The sequence below is a fragment of the Artemia sp. Qi Xiang Cuo genome, chromosome 14 (genome assembly GCF_049724085.1).
Source record: "Artemia sp. Qi Xiang Cuo chromosome 14, ASM4972408v1, whole genome shotgun sequence".
Taxonomy (NCBI): domain Eukaryota; kingdom Metazoa; phylum Arthropoda; class Branchiopoda; order Anostraca; family Artemiidae; genus Artemia; species Artemia sp. Qi Xiang Cuo.
Window position 1 is genome coordinate 61,007,507 of NC_142807.1, and position 19,326 is coordinate 61,026,832.

The 19,326-nt window shown below is 35.9% G+C and overlaps 1 protein-coding gene across 1 annotated transcript in view; it reads left to right on the forward strand.

Annotated features, from left to right (window-relative positions):
• Positions 1–227: 227 nt before the first annotated feature.
• Positions 228–19,326, forward strand: part of Galphai (G protein alpha i subunit) — a 69,369-nt gene continuing 50,270 nt past the window's right edge. Inside the window, exons 1-2 of the mRNA XM_089100383.1 lie at positions 228–315; positions 16,889–17,024. Of these exons, the coding sequence (XP_088956509.1) occupies positions 16,904–17,024 (121 nt within the window). The 5' untranslated portion in view covers positions 228–315; positions 16,889–16,903. The remainder of the gene's footprint in view (positions 316–16,888; positions 17,025–19,326) is intronic.

Sequence of the window (19,326 nt, forward strand, 5' to 3'; positions counted from 1 at the left end):
ATAATTGTCACCGGTGGTCAAGAGCACTTTATGTTGTTTGGGGTTTGACGCGTTCAACCAACAGGTCATAAGCACGTCATTTAAGTTCTTCTGATAATTCTTGTCAAATACTTCCGTCCTGGCAAAATTCTTGCAAATTTTGATATAAGTAGATGTCTCTAAAAGCCAGTGAAATACTAGACTATAAACCAGCATCCATCATGATCATCAGCAATTGCCTGAAGGCGGTGGTTTTGAAGTAAAACTTTGAAATGATTTAAATATTTCTACTATTTATTATTGCACCGCAGATCTTAGTACTTAAACTTATCGAAGGTAATTTTGTAATTGGATTAAGTTGACCCTTGATGCAAAGAATCTTGTCAGGGCCCTTTTCATCAATGAATCTAGGCTAGGCTATAGCCAACTAAGGTTAGATCTGTAGATAGCTTACATACTATAGCAAATAATTTGTTCCTAGGCACTATTTTATTTGATAATTAACTAAAAATACAATAAGAAGTCACAGAATTGGAATTAGTAAGAGATTCAGCCTATGCTCAACTAAGTAATCTAGGCCTATTTTTCATAAGTAGGCTAGCCTGGATTAGTTAGCCTAAGACCTTGGGACAAACTCTAGGAAACTTCTAGTTTAGAGGTTTCTTGCTATCTTGACAAATAGTCAGGGTAGGTGAATCAAAGATTCCAGGGCCATAAAAGTAGGCCTAGCCTACCATGGGAAGGTATTGCTAAGCTAGCCCACTAGGCTATGCCTACCCTTTTCTAATTTCAGTAGGCTATATATATATATGACAGGTTGTTATACCTATCTAATTGTGAAAAAATTGTTTAACCTCAGTTTTGGGTTTTCAGTTCCTTTTAGATTGGCTTTAGGTCTTGAAAATGTAATTCCTGTGATTTCAGCAGGCCATATCAAGTCTTTTTTCATAACCTACCATTGTGTAGTTTTAGGACAGTATTTACAGGACTGTATTGGTGCAAAAATATAGTTTTATCCTCTTTCTAGGGCTATAATGAGATAAAGGTTGAGATGGCTAGGGTAAGACACCCAGTAGTCAGACACTTTAATCACTTTTAAAACTTTTTGACATTTAAACTACTCTAATTACTGTATTATACAACCTAGAAACTTAATTTTTGTATCAAAAATTTCTGAAGAATTTCTGAACAAGTAGGTTACTAATTCACTTGTACAGCTCCTCCTATTTTTGAATTTATTAACAAGTTACAATTCTGCTTTAACTCTGACATACAAACAGCTCATTGTAAATTAGTTATTAAAATAGTATAAAAGATTCTATCCGAGAATAGGCAGGTGGCCGACTACTGGGTGTCTTACCCTAAGATAAATTTTGTGTATAGCCTAATCTCTGACAGATTGCCAAAGATCTTACTTTTCCACCAGCTATATAGAAAAAACAGGTCATAGAAAAAACAGCCCATCTCTTAATTAGTAGAAGGTTATAAGGAAATATTTAAGGGACATTTGGGTTTCAGTGGGTGAAAAAGGGAGGCTTGGGTAAAGTTCTACAAAATCATATTATTGAGTTAGGACTAAAGTGAATACACCATTTGATGCCTTTTTTTATGCTGATTACAAATATAATAAGCATTTCTATTGGAAATAAATTTCAGCCCCCCCCCCCCCCTATATATGTCAATTCAGGGTTAGGTTAGGTATAGCCTATATAGGGGGGGGGGGCTGAAATTTATTTATGATAGAAATGCTTATTATATTCGTAATCAGCATAAAAAAAGGCATTGAATGGTATATTCACTTTAGTCCTAACTCAATAATATGATTTTGTAGAACTTTACCAAGGCTTGAAATAGATTAGGAGCATGCATAGCTTTGTTAGTCTCAGTGAACTTGGTACTGCAGTGAATTGTTAATACTAATAGAGAACAGATTTACAAATATATTTAAAACCTTATAAATTGAGTTAAAGCAAAGTTATAAAACTCAAAAACACTTTAGTGCCATGAAGATTGTTAAGTTATCAATGGTCAGTGCTCCATGGAGGGAGAAGAAGTGGAGTTGTGTGCTTCAAAATATCAGCACTGGCATATTATAGCAACCACTCTGTTGTTCTTAATTAATTTAAAAAACTTTTTCCACAAAATAGATTTTTCAAAGAAAAGTAAAGAACTCTATTAAACCAAAAATGAGCAAAAATAAAATAAAATAATCTATCAAGCGTGAAACTACCACAAATCTGCATCAATAAATAAATGACACCCAAAACAAACAGAAAATACAATAAATAACCAAGTCAAACCCAAAACAAGCAGAAATTAACATGACTAGGGCTCAAAATCCCTATGGCTTCCCAAGGCCAGACATAATTTACACTTTACTGAAAAAGTATAAAGGTTTTTACTTTTATAACTTTAATAAATCAAATAATATTAACATTTTGAATAATAAATATAAGTATATCTATGTTAAACTGACAAGGTACATTCATTTGTATTTTTTTCAGTGAAGTACAAGATATGTTTTAGTCTTAGGAAAGCATAAGGGTTTTGAGCCCTACTCATGTTAATTTCTGCTTGTTTTGAGTTTGACTCAGTTATTTATTGTAATTAATTAAAAAAAACTTCCTTAAAAATAAGTTTTTCAAAGAAAAGTAAAGGCCATTATAAACTTAAGCTCAGGAGATATGAATACCTTTTAAAATTCAAAATGACAAGAAATTACTATTAAAGAATAAATGAAACCCAAAACAAACAGAAATTAAATAAACAATGATAGCAAAAAACATACAACAAGTAATAATACAAATGAAGAAATAGATCTTAAAGCGAGTAATGCTTAGATTGAATATGAAAATCAAGCTTAAAACAAAAAAAAATAGTTTGCTATTAAAGTATAAATGAAACTTAAAACAAACAGAATTTAATAAATAATCAATGTGAACAAACATACAATATATATTAATGTAAATGAATAAATAAATCTTAAAACGAGTGAAACTTAAATTGAATATGCAAATCAAGTTTGAATCAAATAAAAATAACTACAAACAAGAGTTTGGGTATTGCCTCACTGCAGAAGCCTAAAATCTACTGCCTCATTGGCACCTTACTGAAGACTATATGAGTCTTGAACAGTCTTGGAAAGTATAAACAAAATAAAATTGAATATTAGATATAAAATGATATTAATAGTTGAAAGATCCATCAGTTCAAGATTTTTGTTCACTGTAATTTTCATTTTCAATGCTAAAGTAAGAACTGGAAAAGAATAAATTTGTTTTCAGTGAAGCCCCAATGATGCAGAAGGCTTTAGGTTTTTGCAGTTAAAGAAAGGGGCAGTATCCAAATTTTGTTTGTAGTGAAACTATATTTGTCTAGACCAATCTTGGAAAGAACTAATAAATTAAACTGCATGAGGTGATACCCAAACTCTTGTTTGTAGTTATTTTTATTTGATTCAAACTTGATTTGTATACTCAATTTAAGTTTCACTTGTTTTAAGATTTATTTATTCATTTACATTAATATATAATGTATGTTTGTTTGCATTGATTGTTTATTTAATTTCTGTTTGTTTTGAGTTTCATTTACACTTAAATAGCAAACTATTTTTTTTTGTTTTAAGCTTGGTTTTCATATTCAATCTAAGCATCACTTGCTTTAAGATCTATTTATTCATTTATATTATTACTTGTTTTATGTTTTTTGCTATGATTGTTTATTTAATTTCTGTTCGTTTTGGGTTTCATTTATTCTTTAATAGTAATTTCTGGTCATTTTGAATTTTAATTTTAACAGGTATTCATATCTCCTGAGCTTAAGTGTAAAATGGCCTTTACTTTTCTTTGAAAAACTTATTTTCCAGAAAGTTTTTTTTTTAAATTAATTTTTGTTCATTTTTAATTGATAAAAGATTCAAGTTTTTATTGCAAAAAGATTCAAGTTTTTATTGCATGGGGGGGGGGGGGGGTTGCTTACTGTCCAATTATTCTTTACTTTAAAAACAGATCTAGAAATTTAAATTTAAATTGAATGAGGCTTTTAGCAAAGTCTATATGATTACCTCTTTGATAAAAACCTTATATATGAACAATAGACAGTTTGCATAACTTGTGGACAGCAATTGGAAATAATGAATGGATTGAAAAAATAGCTCCAATAAGGGTGTTTTGACCATTTCTCTTGCTGACACAAAGGGATCACGACTGTTTGGAATTGACCTTAATAGGATTTTGTGTGCCAATGCAATTTTGCATCTATCCCAGAGTATGTATTTTAACCTTATAATTGGATAATTATAATAGATTTACTATGTGTTTTTCCCATACAAAACTTTACCTTATTAAAGTCTTTGGGGTGAGGGCAGTGTAGTTCGCAGAAGGAAGAAAACTTTAGCATAGACAGTAGGAGAGGGGAAGGGTGAGGTTGGAGACTCATCCAATATGGGGCGGAACTTCACTTATCTCCTCTGTTCCTGATTTAGGAGATTAGACAGACTTATTGGGCTGTAGAATGTTGGACCGTTTGAGTTGTGGAAGACACTAAAATACTCAAAAATACTTTATATTTTCAGTTATTGGGGGATTGATTTCATAGATTGTGGAATGGTGAGCCCCCTGGCCCATCATTTGAGTGAGCCTCAACTCATAATATGCAATTTTGATTATTGTTCCATGCTATGTGCATATATCATTCTATATATGTTATATTGAGTTATACTTTTATCACATTGCATTAATTTTTAAGGCTTATAATCTGAAACCTTAGATAAAAACTGAAACCTTAGCGGAGGCAGTGGTGGGGGGAAGTCTCCCCCCTCACATGCATAATTGAGCAGCCACTGACAAAGTAATACAAATGAAATTAATCTGTCTTTTGAAAATGTCTTTTTTCAAAAGACATGAACAAAATCGTCTAAAGGAACCTGAAGTGCTATCTCTGACATTTCTGTTGATTCTTTATTCCTGTAACTTTCAGATGTAAAATTTAGAATGTTATCAAATGGGTTTAGTCATCCCCTCCCTGAGAGGGGACGTCCCCTCCCCTCCATTCACATTTGGAATACCCACCCCTGGGAAATTCCTTCCCCCTCAAAGAACATTTTCTTTTCCTGCTGATAATTCCCCCATATTAAATTCCACCTAGCAGAAATTTCCCAGCCGTGGAATATGCTCCCCCAAACTTATTCCCCTCAGATAATTTTGGATATTCATAAAAATGGAAGCTGAAATTTCTACTCAACTTTTTAGGTCAGAAGCAATGCTATAGCGTTACCTAAGTAAAGAGCATAAGGGCTCAATGAATTAATACTTATTTATTTTTCCAGGGGCACTTTATGTAGAAGAGGTGGTCGCATAAACTTTGGAACGGGGTCAATTGAAGTAAACAATAAAAGTTATAGTGCCCTTACACCAGGGGTGGATCCAGGATTTTTTAGGGGGGGGGGCAAAATAGGTTGATTCAATAAACTTACATTAGGAGAATGTTTAATTAACACAATCTTGTGTTAATTAAGTAAATTACATTACTTTAGACTACGTTAGGGGGGGCGGGCAACCCCTCGCCCCTCCCCTGGATCCGCCACTGCTTTACACTCTCCAATTCTTTCCTTGTTAGGGAGGAGAGCAGATGCCTAATAGGTGTGTGTTAATACCAAAACATTCTAACTCTCATTGGGTCTTCAGGTATAAACAAATTATTTCAAAGGGAGGGGTGGGTAAAAAGGGCATGGGGGGGGTATTTGCCCTTCAATCGATTTTGACTTGTAAGAGCTGGACTAGGACTTCCAATTTCCAATCAAATGAGCCCTCTCTGAAGTTTGTACAAGAATACCTTCCTGCCCCCGGGCCCTGGGGGGTTTTGTCAACACCAGAGTTTTGTTACTTAACCTTTCAACTATTTTTAACAAAATTTTTATCTGATGCATTTAGGGCGTGGAGGAGGGGGGGCTAGTTGCCCTCCAATCTCTTTTGACTCTTAAAAAGTGAACAAGAACTTTCAATTTCCAATCAAATGAGCCCTCATTAAAGTTTATACAAGTATCCCTTCCATAAAAAATAATATGAATAATTTGGAGAATCCTTAAATTACAACCCTTGCCCCAAGGGCTGTGGGGGAGTTGTCATCCTCAAAGACCTAATTTCCAGACCTTAAAACAACGTTTAATAAAATAGCTGTCTCAAAATTTTGATTGGATGTGTTTGTGGAAAGGTGGGCATGAGAGGGGGGTTAGTTGCCCTCAAATCACTTTTGACTATTAAAAAGGGCACTAGCCCTTTGAATTTCGAATTGAATGAGCTTTTTTTGAAGTTTCTACAACAACGTCTTCTATAAAAACCTTATATGCCCCCAGGACATAACTTAAAACCCTTGCCCTGAGAGCTGTAGGGGAGTGTCCTACTCAAAAACATATTTTCTCGCTGAAAATCAACAACACTGAACAAAATGAATATCTCAAATTTTGATTGGTTGTGTTTGGGGAAATGATGGGCGTGGGGGGGGGGCTAGTTGCCCTCCAATCACTTTCGACTATTAAAAAGGGTACTAGCCCTTTGAATGTCCAATCAAATGAGCCTTTTTTGAAGTTTCTATGACAATGCCTTCTACAAAAACCTTATATGCCCCCAGGGGATAACTTAAAATCCTTGCCCTGAGGACATTGGGTGTTTTTCCTACTCATAAACATATTTTCTATATGGAAATCAACTATGCTGAGCAGAATCGTTATCTCACAATTTGATTGGTTGTGTGTGGGGGAATAATGGGCTGGGGGGAGCGGGCTAGGTGCCCTCCAATAACTTTCGGCCATGAAAATAGGGCATTAGCTTTTTGAATTTCCAATCGAGTGAGCCTTTTTTGAAGTTTTTACGACAATGCCTTCTATAAAAACCTTCTATGCCCCCAGGGCACAACTTAAAACTCTTGCCCTGAGGGTTGTGGGGGAGTGTCCTCCTCAAAAATATATTTCCTATCTTGAAATCAACTACGCTGAACAAAATGGCTATCTAAATTTTTTATCGGATGTGTTTGGGGAAATGATGGGCGTGGGGGGAGGGGCTAATTGCCCTTTGATCTCTTTTGAATCTTTAAAAGTGAACTAGAACTTTCCATTTTCAATCAAATGAGCCTCCTCTAAAGTTATAAAAGCCTCCCTTCTATAAAAACCATATATGCCCACAGAACATAACTTACAACGCCTGTCCCTGAGCCCTAGGGGGTTGTGTTGACCCTGGAGTTTTTAATTTATGATGTTAAAACTATTTTTAACAAAATGTTCACTTAAAATTTTTTATTGTGGATGGGCTTGGGGAACAAAAAGGCGTGGAAGGGCTTTTTAGCCTCTGATCTCTTTTGACTCTGAGAAAGTGAACTAGAACTTTTAATTACCAATCAAATGAGCTTTCTCTGAAGTTTATACAAGCATCCCTTTCATAAGAACCATATACAGCCCCAGGACATAACTTACAACGCCTGCCTGCTGAGCCCTGGGGGTTTTTGTTGACACTGGAGTTTTTGTTATCTGACCTTTGAACTAATTTAAAAAAAGTGGCTATCTCAAAATTTGTATTGTATAGGTGGGGGAAAAAGGTGTGGGGTGGGGCTATTTGCCCTCCAATCTCTTTTGACACTTAAAAATTGAACTAGAACTTTCAACTTCCATTCAAATGAGCCCTCTCTGAAGTTTCTACAAGGATCTCTTCCATAAGAACCATATATGCCCCCAGGGAATAACTTGGAACGCCTGTCTCCAGGCCCTTGGGGGTTATGTTGATACCAGAGTTTTTGTTACTGCCCTTCAATCTCTTTTGACTCTCAAAAACTGAACTTGCCCTCCAATCTCTGTGATCCCTCCAATCAAATGAGCCCTTTCTAAAGTTATACAAGCATCCCTTCTATAAGAACCATATATGCCCACAGAACATAACTTACAACGCCTGTCCCTGAGCCCTAGGGGGTTGTGTCGACCCTGGAGTTTTAATATCTGACATTTAAACTATTTTTTAACAAAATGGTCACATAAAAATTTTTATTGGATAGGGTTTGGGGAACAAAAAGGCATGGAGGGGCTTTTTGCCCTCTGATTTCTTTTGACTCTGAAGTTTATACAAGCATCCCTTTCATAAGAACCATATACAGCCCCAAGACATAACTTACAACGCCTGCCTGCCGGGCCCTGGGGTTTTTTGTTGACACTGGAGTTTTTGTTATTTGACCTTTGAACTATTTTAAAAAAATGGCTATCTCAAAATTTGTATTGTATAGGTGGGGGAAAAAGGCGTGGGGTGAGGCTATTTGCCCTCCGATCACTTTTGACACTTAAAAATTGAACTAGAACTTTCAAATTCCATTCAAATGAACCCTCTCTGGAGGTTCTACAAGGATCCCATAAGAACCACATATGCCCCCAGGGAATAAATTGGAACGCCTGTCTCCAGGCCCTGGGGGGCTGTGTTGATACCAGAGTTTTTGTTATCTGACCATTGAACTATTTTTAGCAGAATGGCTATTTCAAAATTTTTATCAGATGCACTTGGGAGTAAAGGGGCGTTGGGGAGGGGGGGAGCTTGTTGCCCTTGGATCTCTTTGGGCTCTGAAAAAGTGAGCTTGAACTTTCAATTTCCAATAAAATGAGCCCTCTCTGAAGTTTATACAAGCATCAAGCATATTTACCCCAGGGCATAAATTACAATGCTTGCCTCTGGGCCCTGGGGGTTTTGTTGACGCCTGAGAGGTTATCTGACTTTTGAACTATTTTTAACAAAATTGCTATCTCAAAATTTTTATTGGATGCATTTAGGGGAAAAGGAGCCTGGGGGGGGGGGGCTAGTTGCCCTTCAATCTCTTTTGACTTTCAAAATCTGAACTTGCGCTCCAATCTCTGTTGACTCTAAAAAAATGAACTAGAAATTTTAATTTCCAAGCAAATGAGCCCTCTTTGAAGTTTATACAAGCATCCCTTCCATAAGAACCATATATGCCCCAGGGCATAACTTACCATTTCTGCTTTGGGGCCCTAGGGGTTGTGTCAGCACTGGAGTTTTTGTTATATGATCTTTGATGTATTTTTAACAAAATGGATGTCTCATAATTTTTGTCGGATGCATTTGGGAAAAAAGGGTTGGGGTGCTGGTTACCCCTGATCTCTTTTGACTCTTAGAAACTGAACTAGAACTTTCAATGAGGGGGGGGGTAGTTTCCCTCTGATCTCTTTTGACTCTTAAAAAGAGAACAAGAACTTTCAACTTCCAATCAAATGAGCCCTCTCCTAAGTCTATACAAGCATCTCTTCCATAAGAACCATATATGCCCCCAGAGCATTACTTACAATGCCTGCCCCTGGGTCTTGGGGGGTTGTGTTGACACCAGAGTTTTTGTTATCTAATTTTTGAGCTATTTACAAAAAATGGCTATCTCAAAATTTGTAGTGGACGGGTTTGGGGAAAAGGGGCATGGAGGGAGGGCTAGTTGCCCTCCGATATCTTGACTCTTAAAAAGTGAACTAGAACTTTCAATTTTCAATCAAATGAGCCTTCTATGAAGTTTATACGAACATCTTTTTCATAAGAACCATGCATGCCCTCAGGGCATAACTTAGAACGCCTGCCCCTGGGTGCTGAGGGGTTGTATTTACACCAGAGCTTTTCTTATCCAACGTTTGAACTATTTTTAAACAAAATGGTGATATCAAAATTTTTGTTGGATGGGTTTGGAAAAAAGGGCGTGACAGCGCCTGCGCCCTTGGATATCTTTTGACTCGTAAAAAGTAAACTAGATCTTTTACTTTCCAATCAAATGAGCCCTCTTTGAAGTTTATACAAGCATCCCTTTCATAAGAACCATATACGCTCCCAGGACAACGCTTATAGTGCCTACCCCTTGGGCCCTGGGAGGTTGTGTTGACACAAGAGTTTTTGTTATCTAATTTTTGGACTATTTAAAAAAAAAAAAAAAGCTATCTAAAAATTTGTAGCAGATGGGTTTGGGGAAAAAGGGTGTGGGGGAGGGGGGTCATGACTCATTTCTTGACTCTTAAAAATTTAACTAGAACTTTCAATTTCCAATCAAATGAGCCTTCTGTGAAGTATATACGAGCATACCTTTCGTAAGAACAATACATGCCCTCAGGGTATAACTTAGAACACCTGCCCCTGGGCCCTGGGGGATTCTATTGACACCAGAGTTTTACTTATCCAACCTTTGAACTATTTTTAACAAAATGGCTATCTCAAAATTTTCATAAGATGAGTTTGAAAAAAAGAGCTGTGGGAGGGGGCTAGTTGCTCTTGGATCTCTTTTGACTCTTAAAAAGTGAACTTGAACTTTCAATTTCCAATCAAATGAACCCTCTCTGAAGTTTATACGAGTATCCCTTTCATAAGAATCATATATGCCCCAGGGCATAACTTAAAACGCCTGCCCCCGGGCCCTGTGTGGTTATGTTGACACCTAAGTTTTTGTTATCTGACTTTTGAACTATTTTTAACAAAATGGCTCTCTAAAAATTTTATTGAATGCATTTGGGGGAAAAAGGAGCGTGGGGAGGGGGCTAATTTCCCTCCAATCTCTTTTGACTCTAAAAAGATGAACTAGAACTTTTAACTTTCAATCAAATGAGCCCTCTCTGAAGTTTTATGTGCATCCCTTCCATAAGGGTAATATATTCCCCCAGGGTATAACTTACAACGCCTGCCCTCGGGCCCTGGGGGATTGTGTCAAACCAGAGTTTTTTTATAATATGATCTTTGAACTATTTAAAAAAAAATAGCTATCTCAAAGTTCATATTGGATGGGTTTGAGGAAAAAAGGGTGAGGATGGGGGAGATGGGGTGGTATTTTCCCTTCAATCTCTTTTGACTCTTACAAAGTGAACTAGAACTTTCAATTTCCAGTCAAATGAGCCCTCTTTGAAGTTTATACAAGCATCCCTTCCATAAGAACCATATATTCCCCCAGGGCATAGCTTAGAACGCCTGCCCCTGGGCCCTGGGGGTTTTATCGACACCGGAGTTTTTGTTATATGACCTTTGAACAATTTTTAAGAAAGTGGCTATCTCAAAATTTGTATCTAATGCAATTGGGAAAAAAGGGCGGGGGGGGGGGGGGCTAATTGCCCTCCGAACTCTTTTGACTCTAAGAAGGTGAACTAGAATTAACTTCCAGTCAAATGAGACTTTTCAGAAGTTTTTACGAGCATCCCTTCTATAAAAACCATATTTGCCCCCAGGACATAACGCTGCCCCAGGCCCTTGGGGCTTGTGTCGACCCTCGATTTTTTTTTATATGATCTTTGAACTATTTTCAACAAAATGGCTACCTCAAAATTGTTATCTGATGTATTTGGGGGAAAAGGTCATGAGGGGGGGGGGCTAGTTGCCGTCTCATCACTTTTGACTCTTGAAAGGGGCACTAGAACTCTCGATTTCCAATCGAATGAACCCCCTTTGAAGTTTGTACGACCACCCCTTCCATATGAAGTGCCTCTGAAAAAAAAATTTAATAATAATAAAACATTGGAGCCATATGGCCTTTACTAGAGGCAATGCTGTTGCGTGGCCTCTGATACTCTCTTGTAAGATAAACTTGAGAAACAGGCATCAGATAAACTGTAGTGCCCCCCCCCCCAAAAAAAAATCAACATAAATTAAAATGTTTCCAAAGTCTGTAGTAAAGGTATTTATCATAAACCAGAATTTTAATCTAGAATTATTGCAATTGTATTATGAGATGTTTTCTGTAATTTTCAAGGATTTTGCTGGAATGCTTTGTGATTGTATTGAATGTAAATGTAATTCTAATGCAGCTGTAATATATAGAACAGCTACTAGTACTTACTGCCAAACAACTGTTTATTACAATTCCACAATGGTTAAAGCACATCCCCTGATAGAACTTTAATAATTTTCATTCAATGTTTTCATCAGTGATGTTTTAACTTCAACCAAAGTATCATATATACTTGATAAAACAACTATTTGTCACTTAGGTGCCCTATACTTTTTTCTTATATTAGCTTCCAAAGAAGTTTTTATTGGGAGAAGGTAAAACTAAGATATGATTGAATGGTTTTGGGACCTACGTACATTTGCCTAACCCTTGAAAAGCTATACCAGCTTGTCTAAGCTTGCAATTCCATTTTGAGGTCAGAATCTGACCTCAAAAGTACAGGTTTAAGTACAGGTTTAAGTACCTGTACTTAAAAGTACAGGTACGTGTTGCTTAGGATGAGGCAAGCTCTGGAATATGCAGTTAACTGGCTAGGACCTATATTTTTGGGAATGAATGTATATTTTACCGAATCTGGAGCTGAAGAATAATGGTGGTCAGGGCTTCTGTTGAAACATCATATCTAACTTTTTACCTAAAATTGCAATGCAAGCTATTTTTTTGCTATTGTTAGGGTTTTATAGCTTTTTTAATGGGATATCCCTCTATAGGGTAGGGAAATCATACCTGAAATTTGTTATTTCATGAAATACCTGCAAAAATGTATTTTTGACTTTCCATCAAAATTTGGCTGACTGTCTGTATTTAGCCAAATTTTCAAATGGAGCCAAAAATACAAGTATATATTGAATAAACCCTCTACTTCAACCTATAAAATGATGTTAGACTTATTTTATCCTCCACCCTTTGAAATCTCTAAGCGTAGTTTTGATATTATTACTTAAATTACTATTTTATTACATTTTATTACATAATCTTTAATTTATTGCTTAAATTAAATATTATTACACAAATTACTCTAACTTCTGTTTAAAAAAAAGCTTTTCTTCGGATTGTTTTTCTACCTGCCTTTCTTTATATTTTTTTGATGAAACTTATGAAATGGAAATTTTAAACAGTGATTAATGAATCATTTACTCTGATACTTGTTAATTAAGCAAAACACACCCAAGAAGTAAAATTAGGTTAATCCTAATGAAATATAACCTTTAGTTTATATAATAATACAGTTTGGGTAATATATTTACGCATTAGGGGGTAGGTGGAGGTGCTTGTAAAGATTTTGACAATGCCCCTAACCTACCCCCCCCCCCCCCCCAATGTGTAAATATATATGATGCATTTTATCACCCATCACCTAACCTGAGTTCTAACCTGAGTGTCATTCTTGAGTGTGCTTTGTTTGATTGACAAGTACCTTTATTCCCTCTGATAATTTTATTTTTTGTAGCCTTTGGCCATTTTTAAGTTTTTTTCTTTATTTTATTTTGTGTAGCCTTTGGCCATTTTTAAGTTTTTTTCTTTAATCTCTAATAGTTTTCCTTTTTTATTTATTGACCCTGAAATTCAAATTTGGCAATTGGGGCTTGTGATAGCAATTTTTTTTAACTAAGTATCTTATTGATCTAGTGACAACATTCATACAGGCAATTCATAAAGATGACATCACAATATTACCACTACAAAAGAGAAGAAAGCATGCCATTGCTAGATAGGAAAAATCATGTAGTTTAATGCAATATTTCTTATTTATTTATTTATATTTTAAGGGAAATTAAGGGAGTTCACATCAGATAATGCTGGGCTTTGAATATTTTACTGAATGAAGAATTTGCAATCCTATTGTCATTGTCCAGGTGATTTTGTAGGACTATTCAGCGTTTAGCCGTGTTTCTTACCTTTGAGTTTTGTTGAATTATCTCCATTGTTAGATTTTTACCAGCAAGTCTGTGCGTCATTTTAGGCTGATATTCAAAACACGAGCTCATCCCCTGGGATTATTTTTAATTTATGCCCATGGCATGGAGCCAATGGATTTTTGAGCCTTGACTTGGTTTTGGGTAAAACTTCAGAATAGTGACTTCTAAAAAAGTTGCTTTATTTTTATTAAAATGTGATATCATAGTTTTTAGGTCAAAAGAGGGTATATCCTATTATATTCTTCTCTGCTATTAATTGGAAGTGTACAAAACTTAAAGTGAACTGGAACCTACCATGGAATCATTGTAAATAGGTCTTTTCTTAATGTAATTTGTTTATTTCTTAATTTTTTATTTTGTTGATAAAATTTTGTATTAGTGTCTATATCAGAAGAGAGAATGTAGGAAATGTTAGGCTACCCTGTAATTTAGTTATGCCCAATTTGGTGAGCCTTTCCATGTGTTAAATCAATCCTAAGTAAATATCAGCTTTTTATCATTGACTCTTATAGTCTAGCTGGACAATCAAATCATCTATTGAAAACAAGATACACTTTCATAGGCATGACCCATGGTGTCTTTTAGTAAAAAATAAAATAAAAAAATGCTGTAATAATTAAAATATGGTTAGCACAAGACAAATTCGTGAACTTGCACAAAATGTATCAAAACAAACAAGTTACAAATTATTAAAAGGACAAACAATGGCCCAATCATGGCATCGTTTAGTCAAAAATAGGATACTTCAAAGTATTGACACTTTTGTATTGATCTTTACTGTTCTGGGTGCTATCCTTTATTAAAAAAAATATGTTTCTTCTTTGTGTATATAGTATTTATGGTCAGGAGCGCCGATTGGAGGGGGACAGTTGCTTACTAGATCCCCCTCTATATTTTGAGAAATACCCTTTTTATATATCTATTGAGAAATACCTTTTTTTTAGTATTTTTGCTGAAAAATATTGAAAAAACAACAAAATCCCTCCCCTGCATATTCATGGATTAGGGATCCTGTTTCTGGTATTACATTCTTTCTTTTCGTCCTTCATACTATAATAGGAATAGAATATCAAAATTTGGGATCAGTAGCGTTTTTAGTAAAGTATGCAATACCATAATAAGCTGCCACTATATATACTATCTTGAAAGGATATGTTATTTGTTATTAGTGTTTTCTTTTTTATTCTCTCTATTTGTTTTGCTGTACTATTTATATTTTTACTATTAATAGGTTAAAAAGTAAGTAGAATGAAATAAATACTAACTATGAAACAGTTCATGGTAACAAACTGTAGCAACTTGGCTCAATAGTGACCAAAACTCTAAAAAAAAAAGTTTTGATATCAATAGATACATCAAAAGAATCCGCTTTTTATGTTTATTCCAAATATATAAAATTCATCAAGTTTGGTGTCCTATCAAAAGTTACGTGTCTGAGAAAATTTACCTGATTTTGAAATAAAAGGTGTGGGGATCTTCTAGAAAGTCAAGAGATATTAAGGGAAATCACTCCATCATATTCAGCATATCAGAGAACCCTACTGTAGAAGTTTCAAGCTCCTGTATACAAAAATCGGAAATTTTCTATGTTTTGCCAGACTAAAGATCATGGCTGTGTGTATATTGGTTTGTTTTTTTTTTTTTTTTTTTTGTTTTTTTTTTACCAGGAGAAATCGTATCGGAATAATGATCCCAGAAGATTGAGGGAGATTGTATTTAATTGGAAATTAAAAGTTCTAGTGCCATTTTTAAGTGACCAAAAAGATTGGAGGGCACCTTGCCCCCCTCCAACCCACCTTTTCCCCCAAAATTGTCCGATAAAAATTTTTGAGATTATCGTTTTGTTCAGCATAGTTGAAAGATCCAATAACTATGCCTTTAGGGGTAACATGATCCCCCATAGCCCATGGGAAGAGGCCTGTAAGCTATGAAATTTGCCAATTGTTTATGTATAGTATTTGTTATTGTGAATTATACGGACTTTTGTTTTTGCAGGGGGGTGTTTTTTTGCTTAGGGTAGGTTTCTATTGAGAGAATTTTTCAGGGGGGGGGAGAGGGAAATTTCACACCAGGGGATTTGACAGAACTGTGAATCGAAATTCTTTTTATTTCTCTTAATTTCTCTTTGCTAACTCAATTTTGCATGTGGAGATGTTCCAGGGGAATAGAAGGGGAATTTCCAGAGCGATCGGGAAAACAATTAGAAATTAAAGTCTTTTTTCAAATGAAAGTATGCTTAGAATATATTTTCTGGCTGAGTCATCCACAAGAAGTTTCACAGGGGGGGGGGGGGATTTCAGTGGGGATAGAATTACTGGGGGGAATTTTATGAGGGGGTGTATTTTAAGCGGGAGGAAATTTGTATGGAGAAGTTTGCCATGAGGTGAGGGGATTTTTATGGAGGGTGAGCCAGATTACAAAAAGGAGGGTGAGCATTATTTGAAAGACAATCAGAAGCTGAATTAAAAAAAAGAAAAGTTTTTTCAACTGAAATTAAGGATCAACATTAAAACTCAAATCGAACAAAAATGTATTCTGCACATGAAGTGGTTGCCCCTCGCCAATACCTTGCTCTTTTTGCTAAAGTTTGACTGTTTGTCCCAATTTTTTAAGAACTGCTCCTGAAACACAGGGGCATTTTGATTAGAGTAGGAAGCTTTTTTTTAAATGCTATAAACTTTAGCGTAAAGAGAAGTCTATTGAGGAGAGGGGCAACCCCTTCATATACGGAATAATTTCAGTTCGTTTGAGTTTTAATGTTGTTCCTTACTTTCAGTAGAAAAAAAACTCGTTTTTTTCTTAAATTTAATACTGTACCAGAGCTAACTAAAAAAACGCAATTCGTTTGCTATCTATTTCAAAAACAGCAAAATTTTTCAGCCCAATGGTTTATTCCTTGTTTTTTTTTTTTGGGGGGGGGGGCAGGTCGGAGTGTATAGTAAGGGGATTTTATTCTGTATTGCTTGTCACTGCAGTTTGGTTTTGGAACTTGTTTAATGAAAGGCAATAACTTTTTTTTATCACCTTGTTTCTTGTTTCTTTTCTTAAACTTTTATTTAATTTATTGTTTATAAAGTTAGTTTATTATTTTTATATTATAATTTTGTTAAAATGTTTATATTTTATTTTATTGATATACTATAATAGCATTTTTTTCACTCTTCTCCCTGGTTGTTGGGCCATGGAGCCTTGCAGGTTTTGTCAAGTTATTTTCAGTTTATTTTGCGCATTTATTGTTTAAAAATAATAAATTGTCTTCGTTTTAGGTTTGAAGACACAAGATGGGTTGTGCAGTTAGTTCTTTAGCTGACAAGGAGGCAGCCAAGCGAAGTAAAGATATTGACAAGAATATACGAGCTGATGCCGAGAAAGCTGCAAAAGAAGTGAAGCTTCTTCTTCTGGGTAAGATCCTTCTTTTGGGTAAGATTTATAAATGATTCAAAAGCATTGCTAAAGAGAAATACACTTTTGTGTTTACTTATTATATTGTTGTGTCTAAAACTGAAATCTGTATATATGATATTTTTAAAATTTCTAAGTGGGGGAGGGTGAGTAAAGGGAAAGATTTTTAGGTGTATCCATTTGAACTTTGCTTATTTTCAATATATTAGTACCCTTTTTAATAGTCAAAAGTGATTGGAGGGCAACTAGCCTCCCCCCCCCCCACGCCCATCATTCCCCTAAACACATCCAATCAAAACTTTGAGATATCCATTTTGTTCAGCGTAGTTGATTTCCAGATAGAAAATATGTTTTTGAGAAGGACACTCCCCCACACCCCTCAGGGCAAGGGTTGTAAGTTATGCCCTGGGGGCATATAAGGTTTTTATAGAACGCGTTGTCGTCGAAACTTCAAAACAGGCTCATTTGATTGGGAGTTGAAAGGGCTTGTTCCCTTTTTAATAGTCAAAAGTGATTGGACGGCAACTAGCCCCCCCCCCCCCGCACGCCCATCATTTCCCCCAACACATCCAATCAAAACTTTGAGATAGCCATTTTGTTCAGCGTAGTTGATTTCCAGATAGAATATATTTTTTTGAGGAGGGCACTCCCCCACAGCCCTCAGGGTAAAGGTTGTAAGTTATGCCCTGGGGGGCATATAAGGTTTTTAAAGAGGGTGTTGTCGTAGAAACTTCAAAAAAAAGCTCATTCGATTAGAAATTCAAAGGGCTAGTGTCCTTTTTAATAGTCGAGAGTGATTGGAAGGCAACTAGCCCCCCCCCCCCCACGCCCATCATTTCCCCAAACACATCCAATAAAAATTTTGAGATAGCCATTTTGTTCAGCGTAGTTGATTTCAAGATAGAAAATATATTTTTGAGGAAGACACTCCCTGACAACCCTCAGGGCAAGGATTATAAGTTATTCCCTAGGGGCATATTAGGTTTTTAATGAAATCTTTGTTGTAGAAACTTGAAAAAGGGCTCGTTCAATTGGAAATTCAAAGGGATAGTACCCTTTTTAATAGTCGAAAGTGATTTGAGGGCAACTAACCCCCCACTCACGACCACCTTTTCCCCAAACACATCCAATCAAACTTTTTGGATAGCCATTTTATTCAACGTGGTTGTAAGTTTTGGAAATTAGGTCTTTAAGGATGACAACCCCTCCCCCCTCAGCCCTCAGGGCAAGGGTTGTAAGTTATGCCCTGTGGGCATATAAAGTATTTATTGAAAGCGTTGTTGTAGAAACTTCAAAAGGGCTCATTCAATTTGAAATTGAAAGGGCTAGTGCCTTTTTTAATAGTTGAAAGTGATTGGATAGCGACTAACGTCCCTCTCACGCCCATCATTTTTAAAAACACATCCAATCAAAATTTTGAGATATCAATTTTGTTCAACGTAATTCAAAGTTTTGGAAATTAGGTCTTTTAGGATGATAACCCCCTCAGAGCCCTCAGTGCAAGGGTTGTAAGTTATGCCCTAGGGGCATTTAAGGTTTATACAGAAAGTTGTCGTATAAATCATAGGCAGCACGATTGCGCTACCTAAGTAAAGAACGGGGACACTCGAGAATTAGACAAGAAACGGGGACTAAGTAAAGAGGAGGACATTCCCCCACAACCCTCAGGGCAAGGGTTTTAAGTTATGCCCTGGGGTAATATAAGAACGATGTTGGCACAATGTATTATTTATTAATTTTTTCCTTTAGAGCAGGGCACTTCGTATCGAAGAAGTTGTCTTAGAAACTTCGAAAGTAGCTCATTCAATTGGAAATTGGAGTGGCTTGTGCCCTTTTTAATGGTCGAAAGTTATTGGAAGGCGACTAACTCCCCTCTTCCGCCCACCATTTCTCCAAACACATCCAATCAAAATTTTGAGATAGCCATGTTGTTTAACGTAGTTGAAAGTTCTGGAAATTCGGTCTTAGAGGATGACAACCACCCTAACATACCTTAGAGTAAGGGTTGTAATGTATGCCCTGGGGCATATAAGGTGTTTATAGAAAGCTTTGCCGTTTCCAAAAGGGCTCATTCGATTGGAAATCGAAAGGCCTAGTGCCCTTTTTTATAGTCGAAAATTATTGAAAGGCTTGAAATTTGTATAGTAGAGATCGATGTGGGTACAATATATTATTTTTTGTTGTTGTTGTTGTTTAGACCAGTGCACTTCGTATCAAAGGAGTTGTCGTGGGAACTTCGAAAGGGGCTCCTTCGATTGAAAATAGAAAGGGCTGATGCCCTTTTTAATAGTCGAAAGTGATT